Source organism: Lactuca sativa, chromosome 9, assembly GCF_002870075.4.
Source record: "Lactuca sativa cultivar Salinas chromosome 9, Lsat_Salinas_v11, whole genome shotgun sequence".
Taxonomy (NCBI): Eukaryota; Viridiplantae; Streptophyta; class Magnoliopsida; order Asterales; family Asteraceae; genus Lactuca; species Lactuca sativa.
This window is the reverse complement of record NC_056631.2, coordinates 50,916,621-50,929,613: the sequence shown is the minus strand read 5'-3', so window position 1 is coordinate 50,929,613 and position 12,993 is coordinate 50,916,621. Positions and strand designations below refer to the sequence as shown.

Genomic DNA, 12,993 nt, shown 5'->3' with positions numbered 1-12,993 from the left:
ATCAACACACACCTTTGTGTACTCGATCTCCTAGTTCTTCACTTGACACTTTGTCAATGAATTAGTCTAATTTCCAAATATGAAATTTCTCATTCATCGTGCAACCAAGTTGCATGATTCCAAGTTTCCGTCCAATTGAAACTTGGGCGATGAGAAACTCTCCCTATTTGGTAAATTCTCGACTTTCCATAATATAATAAGAACCAAATCCATTTGTTATAGAAATATGCAAACACCAATTTTCATAACGATTTCATTGCAAGGAAATAAACAAATAAATAAATAAGTCAAACGAAAATTTATTTTATTTATAAAAGCAGCGGAAAACATTTGTCCTTACAATGCAAAATCCATTGAAAACTATGTATTTCAAAAGAAAATTTTCTAACAACTCTATCATAACTATCTAAGCTCAAAATCTAATCTTCAAGTCCATGCGATCAAGATCCATTCCTTGTGATTAGATTCATCTTGCTCTTTCACCAAGCTTCCTTTCTTTTCACCGATCCTGTAAAACATTCAAATGCAATCTTATTACATTATGTATTAAGAATTAATGAATAGGAACTTAATGGAGTTAGATAGTGGATTTTACCTGAAGCGCAGCCATACTCTTTGACTCTCCCATCTTCTGGACTCTTCAGGCTCTTTGGGCAGACTTGTATCCAACGCCCTTTCTTTTGGCAGTAAACGCAGGTCGGTTCTCCTAGAACGTCCTCGGAAGCATGGTCGGTTGACTTTTCCAACAAATACGTTCCATTGCTTCGCCAAATCATTTCTGATTCAGCAGCAATGAGCATATAAGTTAGGTCAATGAGGTTGTCGTCATGATTCATCATATAATACTTTCTTTTGAACTCATTATATGATTCAGGAAGTGACTGCAAAACCCAATTCACAGCCAACTCATCTGGGAATGACACACCCAACATTATCAACCTATCAATGTGTGATTTCATTCCTAGAACGTGGGCACACACGGGTTTACCATCTTCATGTTTCATTTCCAATAGGGCTTTAGTGATATTGAACCTTTCAATTCTTCTATCTTGTGGGTTGGGGAGAACAATAGGAGGAGGAGGAGGAAGTGAAGCATGATTTCTTGTTCCTCGATTGAATCGTGGAATACCATCTTCATGTGGAATGCTTGTTCCACGGGATTTGGGAAGACCATAGTTGTCGAACTTTGACATCTACAAAACGGGAGAAAAAACAAATTCAAGTTAGTTGATTGATAGAGTCCTTAGTAAATCACCCAAATGAAATACTAAGGCTAGGACCCAACACAATATTCTACAACTCGGGAAAGGGATGTCGTAACCCAAATTGCAGAACATTTGAAGGTAAGTGAATGACGATTCACTAATTTCCACCATGAAAAACGAAAAAGAAATTTAAGTTTTAAATCTATGAAAACTCCTAGATCCTTTAAGATACATTGAACTTTCAATGGCATGTTTATATCTCGATATGCCCCTCTTGTTTGTGACTGGGATGCCGAGGATCACAAAGCGGGTGTGAATAACCATGCAAACTTACATGGTGCCCTCACATGTTACAGTCACCTATTCGATGTGCCGGTAAACCACACACGCTCCATCGAACTATGACAAACATTGAGTCACCCTTTGCTACCATTGCTTAGAACCATTTAGTGTGCCGGTAAACCACACACGCTCCACTAACGTCTTTGCAAGGGTACAAAGTGTAATTTCATGGAATTGCATCAATTCACTTTTGCCTAAGTAACTAAGATTGGGAATTTTATGAAACATTTAGTTACTTTAATAATTCATTATACTTATAATGGAAGGTTTCGTCCTATCCTACCCATTCGGCTAACGACCCTCCACTAGTCAAGAGTGCGGTGGGTAAGAGTGGATACCCATTCAATTGTCATTTTATAGGCAATTTCCTTAAACACCCCTTATAGACCAGCTTCGAGAATGAGGCCTACTAACGGTAAGACTGACTTTTACTCATACATATATATAATGTTAGACTTTTAATGTTATATATAGTATAGGGTGTATTTTATACTTTCAAAATACTAGGTGGTCTAATTTAACAATTATACTTTTAATTCAATTAAATTGTAAACCTAAACTTTTATGGATTTACTAAACCTCTTTTAATTATACACCTTAATTAATTAATAAAACCATAAGGGTGTGATGTGAACTTTTTCAAAACAATACTAGAGTTTTAGAATTTACCATTCCTAATTAAACTTTTAATCAACTTTTAAATTCCAAAACTTGAGGGCAAGTTTTGAAACATTTCAACACACTAGGGTTTAGAATTTAAATATGCATCAAAATTAAACTATTTAATCAAAATTTAAATTCCAAAACTTGAGGGCAATTTTTGAAACCTTTTTCAAAACATTAGGGTTTCACCTCTTTAAATTTCAAAACAACAAAACTTTTGGGGTTCAAATTTAAACTATAAAACCTAAAGGGCCAAATATGAAACTTTTCACAACAACAAGGATCAAATAACAAATAATTTAAATTAACATTTAATCACATAATTATCCATATTTGATGATTTCTTGCAAAATAATTTATCAATTTACTTAAAATAATTAATCAATTATCTTATAAGGAAACAATTATCTTATTAATTGATAAATATCTTCAATTAGATTAAAAATATAGTCAAATATATCATATAATCGGATTAATATTAATATAACATGATAAGGTAATTATCCCAATGCAAAAACAGCAAGAAATCCCGAGATAAGCACTGTCTGACGCACCGACTCGCCGAGTCACCCTCTGGAACTCGCCGAGTAGGGCTGACTCGCCGAGTCCAAGAGTGACTCGCCGAGTCAGGTCGAACAGTGAGGCCAAAACACGATTTTCAGTTACATCAAGCATCAATACAATAGAAACCAATCATGGCTCTGATACCACTGATGGGTTTTGGTCATAAGACATCCTATGTGCTCATACAAACCCTAAAGCTTGGATCTAGGTTTCTCTATTGTACATACTTTGAATCCAAGACTTTGAACCCTAATTCTAGCATATGGAAATCAGAATTCACATGTAATTAGGTTTAAGAACATACCTTGATTGTTATATAGCAATAACAATCCAATTCCTCCTTGAATTGACCTTGGAAAGCTGAGAGTCACAAGTGTCACTCCTCTAATGGCTTACAAACACCATAAGCAAGTGGAGAAGGTATAAAGAGAGAGGAGGGAGGTTAGAATTCGTCCTTAGGACCTCTTGGGAAGGTTTTTCGAATTCCTAAGCCCTAGGGGGTTTATATAGGTGTAAAGATTAAGGTTTTAGTCCTTATCCTTATCTAGTTGCTTGTTCACCAAGCAACCATAAGATAAGTCCTAGAAACCCTTATCCTAGTCGAATTCTAAGGGATTTACACCTCAAATTCGTTCACCATATATATAAGATAATCCTTACCTTATTTTGTAACTATCACATAATTACAATTCAGCCCCTCTAGTTTAATTAATTACACTTGATCACAAAATTAATTCTTAATTAATTATTGACCAATATTAATTAAACAAATATGATTTCTCCTTTAATATATTATTCTTATAACATATTAATAAATCATAATAACCTCTCTCTCTTTATTTATTTCTCCAATCAAGTTGCTTTGGTGAAGGCAACCCAAAAAGGACCATGCACCATCGGGTCAAGTACATCCCAAAATAGTTATGGACTTAGACACTAATCCAACAAAATGTCCTTCTTTAACGTCTTTGGTGAGACGTGCTCCCTTCTTGATTTCAGTACACCGGGGCATCCAGTTGGATGACTTCTAAGATATTTGCATTAAAACCTTCATAGAAAGGTTTCAATCGATGCCCATTGACTTTAAAGACTTGCCCCGTTTCTTCACTTTGAATTTCAACCGCTCCATGTTCAAAGACTTTTTACACAACAAACGGACCTATCCATCTTGACCTCAATTTTCCTGGAAATAATTTCAATCGCGAATGATAGAGCAAAACCCTATGTCCCGGCTCGAAATGTTTGCGGGCAATGGACTTGTCATGGAAAAGCTTTGTCCTTTCCTTGTAAATCCTTGAGTTTTCATAGGAGTCATTTCTCAACTCCTCCAACTCTTGGAGTTGAAGTTTTCTATGCCATCCCGCCTCATCGATGTTGAAATTGCATTGTTTGACCGCCTAAAATGCACGGTGCTCTAACTCGACGGGAAGATGACAAGATTTTCCAAAAACTAATTTGAAGGGCGACATTCCTATCGGGGTCTTATAAGCAGTCCAATAGGCCCATAAGGCATCGTCAAGTCTCAAACTCCAATCTTTCCTTGTCGGATTCACTGTTTTCTCTATAATAGACTTCACTTCATGATTCGAAACCTCCGCTTGACCATTCGTTTGAGGGTGATATGCAATAGAGACACGATGGGTCACATGGTACTTCTTCAATAGAGCCTCCATCATTTTGTTGCAAAAGTGTGTCCCACTATCACTAATCAAAGCCCTAGGCACACCAAATCTCGCAAAAACATTAGACTTTAAAAACTCGATAACCGTTTTGGCATCGTCCGATCTTGTGACTTTGGCTTCAACCCATTTAGAAACATAGTCAACTGCGAGTAAAATATAAACGTTGCCAAATGAGACGGGAAATGGGCCCATGAAATCAATCCCCCATACGTCATAAATTTCACAAACAAGGATTGGATTTTGGGGCATTTTGTTCTTTTGCGAAATGTTTCCCGTCCTTTGGTACCGCTCACAACTTTTTCAAAACATATAACAATCGCTTGACATGGTTGGCCAAAATAATCCACACTCAAGGACCTTTCTCAAAGTCCGGCTAGGTCTGAAGTGTCCCCCACAAGCAAATTCATGACAGAATTGCAAAATGGATTGGTGCTCTTGTTAGGGTACACATCGCCTAATGATTTGATCAGGACAATGTTTCCACAAATAAGGTTCATCCCACACATAGTATTTTGCATCACTTTTCAACTTGTCCTTTTGAGCACGTGTGAATGTGTCGGGATACCTCTTTGTAACCAAAAAGTTAACGATATCGGCATACCAAGGAATAGATTGAGAGAGGGAAAAGAGATGCTCATCCGGAAACTCGTCCCACATCGGGAGAGGAGTTTCATTTGAAGTGATCCGGCTTAGATGATCGGCGACGAGGTTCTCGCATCCGCTCTTGTCCCGGAATTCCATGTCAAATTCTTGTAACAGTAGGATCCATCGGATGAGTCTCGGCTTTGCATCTTTCTTCGTCATCAAGTACTTGTTGCGTGATCCGAATACACTATGACCTTGGTACCAAGTAGGTATTGTCTAAATTTCTCCAAGGCGAATACTATGGCCAATAGCTCTTTCTCCGTGGTAGAGTAGTTGCTTTGAGCATTGTCTAGCGTCCTTGATGCATAATAGATCACGTGGGAGGCCTTCCCATTCTTTTGACCCAAAACGGCGCCTATCGCATAGTTACTTGCATCACACATGATCTCAAAGGGGAGATCCCAATTTGGTGATTGCATGATGGGAGCGGATGTAAGCAACTCCTTGAGCTTGTCAAAAGCTTCTTTGCACACCTCATTGAACTCGAAATCAACCTCCTTTTGCAAAATTTGGCACATTGGTCTTGTTATCTTTGAAAAATCTTTGATGAACCTTTGGTAGAAACCTGCATGGCCCAAAAAAAACGAACTTCCCGAACACAAGTCGGGTAAGGTAAGCTTTTAATAACATCAATTTTGGCCTTATCTACCTCAATTCCTTTTTTAGACACAATGTGACCCAAAATGAGACCTTGACTCACCATGAAATGACATTTCTCAAAATTCAAAACCAAATTTGTTTCAATGCATCTTTTTAAAAATTTTGTGAGATTGGTCAAACATTCTTGAAAAGAGTTGTCATATACCGTGAAATCATCCATAAAAACCTCAATTATGTTTTCAACATATTCTGAAAAGATACTAACCATACAACGTTGGAAAGTGGTCGGGGCATTACATAATCCGAATGGCATTCTCCGATATGCAAAAGTACCAAATGGACATGTAAATGTTGTCTTTTCTTGGTCCTCCGGTGCCACCGGGATTTGGTGAAAACCGGAATACCCATCGAGACAACAATAATGAGATTTCCCGACCAACCTTTCTAACATTTGGTCAATGAAAGGCAATGGGAAATGATCTTTTCTTGTGCTTGCATTGAGTTTGCGGTAGTCAATACATACTCTCCACCCGTTTTGCACACGGGTGGGGACCATCATACCTTTGTTGTTCTCGACCACCATGATTCCCATCTTCTTTGGAACGACTTGCACCGGGCTCAACCACTTGCTATCTGAGATTGGGTAGATCATCCCCGCATCTAGGAGCTTCAAAATCTCTTTCTTGACCACTTCCATCATTGGCGGATTCAACCTTGTTTGCGCATCTCTACTTGGCTTGCATTCATCCTCCATTAGGATCTTGTGCATACAAGTGGAGGGGCTCAATCCCTTGATATCTGCAATCGTCCAACCCATGGCCTATTTATGTTCCCTCAGCACCTTGAGGAGCTGTTGTTCTTCACACTTGGTTAGGTGAGTTGAAATGATAACCGGAAGGGTCTCGTTGTCTCCCAAGTACGCATACTTCAAATGTTGAGGAAGGACCTTCAATTCTAATTCTGGCGGTTGGACAAGGGAGTGTGGTAATCTCGTGTGAGTTTGAGGTAATTCAGTTTGCTTCACACTAAATTGGGTGGTCTTCTTGATCTCCATACTGTTGACTAATCTTTCAATTTTGGGGTCTAGCGAATAGAGCTTCAACTTCTTGGCTAACTTTGCACAATCAAACCCCTTGTTCAAAACCATCTCTAACATGTCATCATCACACAACTCGAACAATTCCTGAGTCAATGGTTCGACAACATCTATGAAGCACAAAGATGAAACGTCACTAGGATACCTCATAGCATCATAAATGTTAAAACTTATAGTTTCACCATCAAATTCCATGGTTAAGCTTCCCGCATACACATCAATCTTTGTTCTAGCCATCTTCAAGAATGGTCGCCCAAGTAAGATTATACCCGATTTGGAGGATACTTGTTCATCTAGGTCAATCACATAGAAATCCGCCGGGAAGATCAATTGGTTTACTTGAACTAGGACATCTTCCAAAACACCTCTAGGAAAGACACTTGATTTATCCGCAAGAGATATTATCACACCGGTTTCGCTTAAGGGTCCGACATTCAATGATTCATACACCGAGTAAGGCATGACATTGATAGAGGCACCAAGATCAAGCATATCACTACTAAATGTGACATCTCCAATCTTGCAAGGGACCGTGAACATTCCGGGATCTTTACACTTGGGTGGAAGCTTCCTTTGTAAAACCGAGGATGCATTTTCGTTCATCGAGATTTTCTCATTCCCTTTCAACTTTCTCTTGTTGGTGCAAAGCTCCTTCAAGAACTTTGCATATCTTGGAATTTTTTTGATTGCATCAAGTAAAGGGATGTTTACTTCCACCTTTCGGAAGGTGTCCAAGATCTCTTTCTCCTCCATATTCTTCTTTGAAGCTACAAGTCGGGAGGGGAACGGTGGATGAGTGGCTATTGGTGTCACTAGAGGAGTAGTCTTCTTTGGGGCTCCGGCTTGTGTGTCATTCTTGGCTATGGGATACTCAATGGGGATGATCTCTATTTCTTCCTCTTCTTCCCTTGGCTTCTTCTTTGAACTACTTTCTCCGGCTTGTTTGCCACTTCTCAAGGTAACCACATTGACATTTGGGTTCTTTTCGGTTTGAGAAGGGAGTTTACCACGGGATTCCAACTTGCTTATGGATGTAACTATATCTCCCATTTGTGCTTCAAGGTTGGAGATACTAGTCCTTGTCTCTTTTTGGAATTGTTGGGTACTAGTAGCTAGGGATTTGACAATGTCTTCAAGAGACATTCCAGAGCTACTTGGTTGAGATTGAGGAGGTTGTTGATGATGATGTGGAGAATGCGATTTGGGTTGATAGTGTGGTTCTTGATGTTGGTAATGAGGTTGTGGCGGTGGATAGGATGGTCTAACCAATGCATTTTGAGGCAATGGTCTTGGGTTGTAGCTCATGTTGGGATTTGGCTTCCAACTTGAATTATATGCATTTTGGTAACCGGATGGTTTGTTGTGGTAGTTTTGTAACTCTCTCGTGGCATTCACATGCTCCGCATCTTCTTGAAGAATGGGACACATATCCGTAGGATGTCCCATTGTTGCACATATTCCACAAACCATCACTTGTGGAGTTTGTCCCATGGCTAGCTTTTGGACAACGGAGGTTAGATCTTTGATTTGAGACTCGAGATTTGATGTTCCCACTTCATTGACTTTGTGTTGTATGTATCTTTTCATATCTTGGCGAGGGCCAAAATGTTGTGAATTCGCGGCTATGGTGTTGAAAAGTTGTCTTGTTTGTTGTGGGATTTTACTAAAGACATCTCCACCACTTGAGGCATCAACTAGTCTTCTCTCCATTGGCAACAATCCCTCATAGAAGTGTTGAATGAGGAGTGGTTCCGGAATTTGGTGTTGTGGGCAACTATAGCACAAGTTGTTGAACCTCTCCCAATAATCATGGAAAGTCTCATTTTGACCTTGGCGGATTCCACAAATCTCATTTCTAAGGCTTGAGAATCTTGAAGCGGGATAGAACTTATCAACGAAAGCTCTTGTCATGTCGGTCCATGAGTTGATCGACCCTGGTGGAAGATAGAATAACCAATCTTTTGCTCTATCGGCCAATGAAAAAGGGAATGCCCTTAGTTTGATTTGCTCATCGGTTGACCCTTGTGGCTTCATAATAGTGCAAATAATGTGGAACATCTTCAAGTGCTTATGCGGGTTTTCGTTCTCCAATCCATGAAAAGTTGGGAGATGATGGACTAAACTTGACTTCAATTCCGAACCTCCTTCCAAAACCGGGTAATTGATACCGGTTGGAGTTTGTGTAACATCGATCTCCATCATTTGCCTCAAAGTTCTTTCGGTAACTTCTCCTCCATCTGCCATTGCAATTGGTTCAATAATAGGTGGATTTTGCTGTAGGGGTGGTGTTTCGGGAATTTCTTGACGAGGGTCGGGACTAGAATCGGGTTCTATATCAATTAATGAAGCGGTTTCAACCTACGGGTCTCCGTGGGGGCTAGAAGTTTGACCACGTTCAACTTGTTTTTCCTTAGCCAAACGCCTTGCTTCTTTTTCGATTTCTGGGTAGTAAATCAAGTCACCTGTACGCTGAGATCTGGGCATAGAGAAACAAATTGATTAAAAATAAACCAATCCCCGGCAACGACGCCAAAATTTGGTGGTTGTCGAGGCCAACAAAATTTATAACCCTAAATATTACACACTAAAATAGTGTATAGTGGTAAAGGGGTCGAATCCACGGAGATTTGTTCAATTTATAACTCTATGAAAAATCTTTTTGTAAAAATACTTGTAAAATAACAATAAAAATAAAATGGGGGGGAGTGTTTAGTTCTTTCGAGTGTTTGACAAAAATTAAAAACTAGCTAGGTTGAAAATATGACAAGTAAACAAGTAAAAGATTGGATTAAATTCAAAGAAGTGGAATTGGTTGATTTTGGGGTACACCTCATGGATAATATAATTGACTTATCATTAGACTTAATGGAATAACACTTGTGAATTGGTTTAACTTAGCTATAGCAATTCATAAGCACAAATTGCCTCAACTCTTCTTAGAAATGAAAATGGTTAGAGGAGCTCTTAACACATTTCCTTAATTGAAGTCACAAATTCAATGAAGCATAAAATCTTGTGAAAATCAATTAGCTTTAAGTTGTACGAGTTACCAAATCCAAAAGATAATCAAATGCTTACATTATCATTATGGAGGAAATATTTCCATGGTTTAAATGGAATGAAAACATACACATAAACCATTTGTTGCTTACTGATTTGAAGGTCCATTACTTAACCAAGAAATTAGTCAACAAAAACAAGCATTCATTCATCCAAGCTCATGATCAAAGATAAATAAACACAACAAGATGTTTAACTAGAAAACATTCCCATAAACTTCAAACACAATGTAATAATAAGTCTTCAAAGCAAATAATCATCCATGGGTCAAGCCCTAATCAACCAAATGAAAGTTTAGCCAAGCATGACCAAGGTAAAAGAAAAACAATAGAGTTTAGTGATACCAAAAATTGTCTTAGATGCAAGATGAAAGGAAATTACACTAATCTTCCAAATATTCTTCAAATCTTCCAAAGCTTCTTAGAGAGAAAATGTGGAGTATGTTCTTCAAGTCTCCCTCTTCAAATGAGCCTCCAATCTCCAGCTGAAGAGAGCCAATTTTAGGGTTCAAAAAGAGACCAAAAGCTACCCACCAAACTTCCACAAATAGAGTCAACAAGTCGAAACCCGGAAGCAACTCAGCACAATTCACGCGGGCCGCGTGTGGACCCACGCGGACCGCGTGGGTCACGCTGAATGTGAAACTTGGGTCATTTAACATGCATTTAAGCCTAATCTTCATTTCTTCAACTTTAGCCCATAATCATAACTCTTTAAGACCCATTTGTCATTACAAAGCCTTCTAATGATTGACCCAATACTCCTCAAATTTTCTTGTAGCTCGATTACGCACCGCCTTATCATCATCTTTGCCCATAAATTAGATCCAAATTGATTTCTTCTTTTACGCAAGCACCTAGCCCAATCGCACCACTTCAAGTCTGCAAGCAAATCACATGCCTCCATGAGTCCTGCATCCTTCTAAGCCTCCAATAACAAATAGTCTTCGGTAAATCCTGCAATTAAGCTCAAAAGACTAGAAAGCACCCGGTAAAGGAGAAAAAATGACAAAAAGAGAAAATATGCATGAAGATTGACTAAAATGAGTTGTTTTGAACTAAAAGTAAACTATGAAAAGAAGTAATAAAAACGAAACTATCACCAAGACACCCGGGGACGACCGGATAGGCTGTAGGCCCTATGAGGCAGTCCAGTCAAGCTGACGGCCCGTAGAGCGGTCCGGATAGGCCGTAGGCCCTGCGAGGCGGTCCAGTCATGTCAAAGGCTCGTAGAGAGATCCATATATGTTGTAGGCCATGTGAGGCCGTCCAGTCAGGCTGAAGGCTCATATTTGCATGTTATGTTTGTTATGTAGTGTATTGGTACTTTGGGGGAACTCACTAAGCTCTGGCTTACAATTTCAGTTTATTGTTTCAGGTACTTTAGATCAATGTGGCAAAGCGCAGGCTTGATTATGCACATCTTCCTATTTGCATGATATTGACTTTTAGGACACTCTGATATGATTTTATTTTTGAAACAATGGCTTTTCTTGTAAACAATTATGGATAATGGTTGTTTTTGAAATTTTAATTTTTTATAATTTTGGGATGTTACACCAAACTTGAGCAAGTAACATGGTAGCGGATGCTCTATCATTGAGAGAACCAAACCAAACTTGCAATTGGGTTGGTGTTGGATATTAGAAATTCTAGGAGGATCTTAAGGCAGAAATTAACAAGGATAATTTCATCACCAAAGTCAAGAAAGAATTAGAAAAGAAGCCAATAGACATAAAGGTTTTTGTTAAACCGATATCGCACACGATTTAAGCAAATAAATTATCACTGTTCGTTGCATAAAGGATAGCACAGGGAAGCATGATCGAATCCTCAAGGACACAGTTTAATGGTCAATGCCTTTTTGCAAAAGGCGCGTACTAGTCATTAAAACATAAAATACAAAAATGGAGGTTTTTTATTATTAGCTAAATACTAAAATTGTAGTGAAAATAAACTAAGTAAAACTCAGTATTAAAAACGAATCTGGCCCTGCTGCGACTTTCCTAATCATGCAATCAGCCCAGATCTAATCATTCAGATTGTGTTCTATCTAAGCTAGTACTGAGAAAAACTAACAAGCTCTAGTATAATCTCTTTTACCTAGTTAAATTAACCAAAACAAACTCTTTAGTTAACCCTAACTTTTTACTGTCCAATTAAACTAGCTCTTAATTAAGATCAGAAAAGTTGTATTAAGTTTTGAGTAAAATTCCCAACAATACCTAATACTTCTTACAAGCTCGGAAGTGTAAAGGTATGAAATTTCAGTTTATATCAGAGTTAAATCTCTAACACAAAACCAATCTGATACTTGTTACTTATTACCAGTTAACAAGAACCATTGCGGATTCTATTAACTGATTAACTAGAATGATAAAACCCTAGCTAAGTGATTAGACTAACAAGAATTAAAAATCAAACATTCATTAAGTTCAAAACTAAAACAACTAGATAGATGCGTACAATGAAAACCAAACCTGATAATTGATCACATGAAAAGTACTAGTGTAATGCAAAACTGAAAACAAGAGTTTTAGTCAGACATGGCTAAAATCGAATTACAGCAAATAAAAAGATAAACTAACTAACTAATCTTGCTAAATAAATGTAGGAGATGATTCACAGCCTTCAGATCTTCAGAAAATGCTAAAAAGTATCATAAATCGCATTCAGAAGGGTTTTTCGTCGTCTGGAACCATTAACCTTCGAATCTTATCAGGATGGTCGTATTTATATGCAAGCAGGAATCAAATCACACCATAAAACTCTTTGCAAATTCATTTTCTAAAGATGAAATGAACATAGAGAATTTTTTCATAATCAACATCCTATATTTATTTATTGTTGTATCTTTTAGATAGATTCATATAAAAAAAAAGTGTCTTGGGAAACTATAATTTGTAGATCTCAATCTACACAAATTTATGATTTTAATTTGTTGTAATTAAACATTCTAATTATGTTTTTCTTGTGAATTGATTTTTTTATATTACATTTATTTTAATTCAGTTTGTTTCAATTATATTATTTTATTCGTTTATTTGTGTCATAACAATTTAGGTATGGGCTTTTAGTTGGTGTGAGCTCAAATATAGGCCCAAAAAGACTAGTACTCTGCGTTGATACCACTGCTT

General features: G+C 37.8%; 1 protein-coding gene across 1 annotated transcript; it reads right to left on the bottom strand.

Moving 5' to 3' along the window:
- Window positions 1–6,521: 6,521 nt before the first annotated feature.
- LOC111921322 (uncharacterized) lies at window positions 6,522–7,550 on the bottom strand. Its single transcript, XM_023916888.1, has one exon. It carries the CDS (start codon window positions 7,548–7,550, stop codon window positions 6,522–6,524), a length of 1,029 nt encoding a protein of 342 aa, XP_023772656.1.
- Window positions 7,551–12,993: the final 5,443 nt, after the last annotated feature.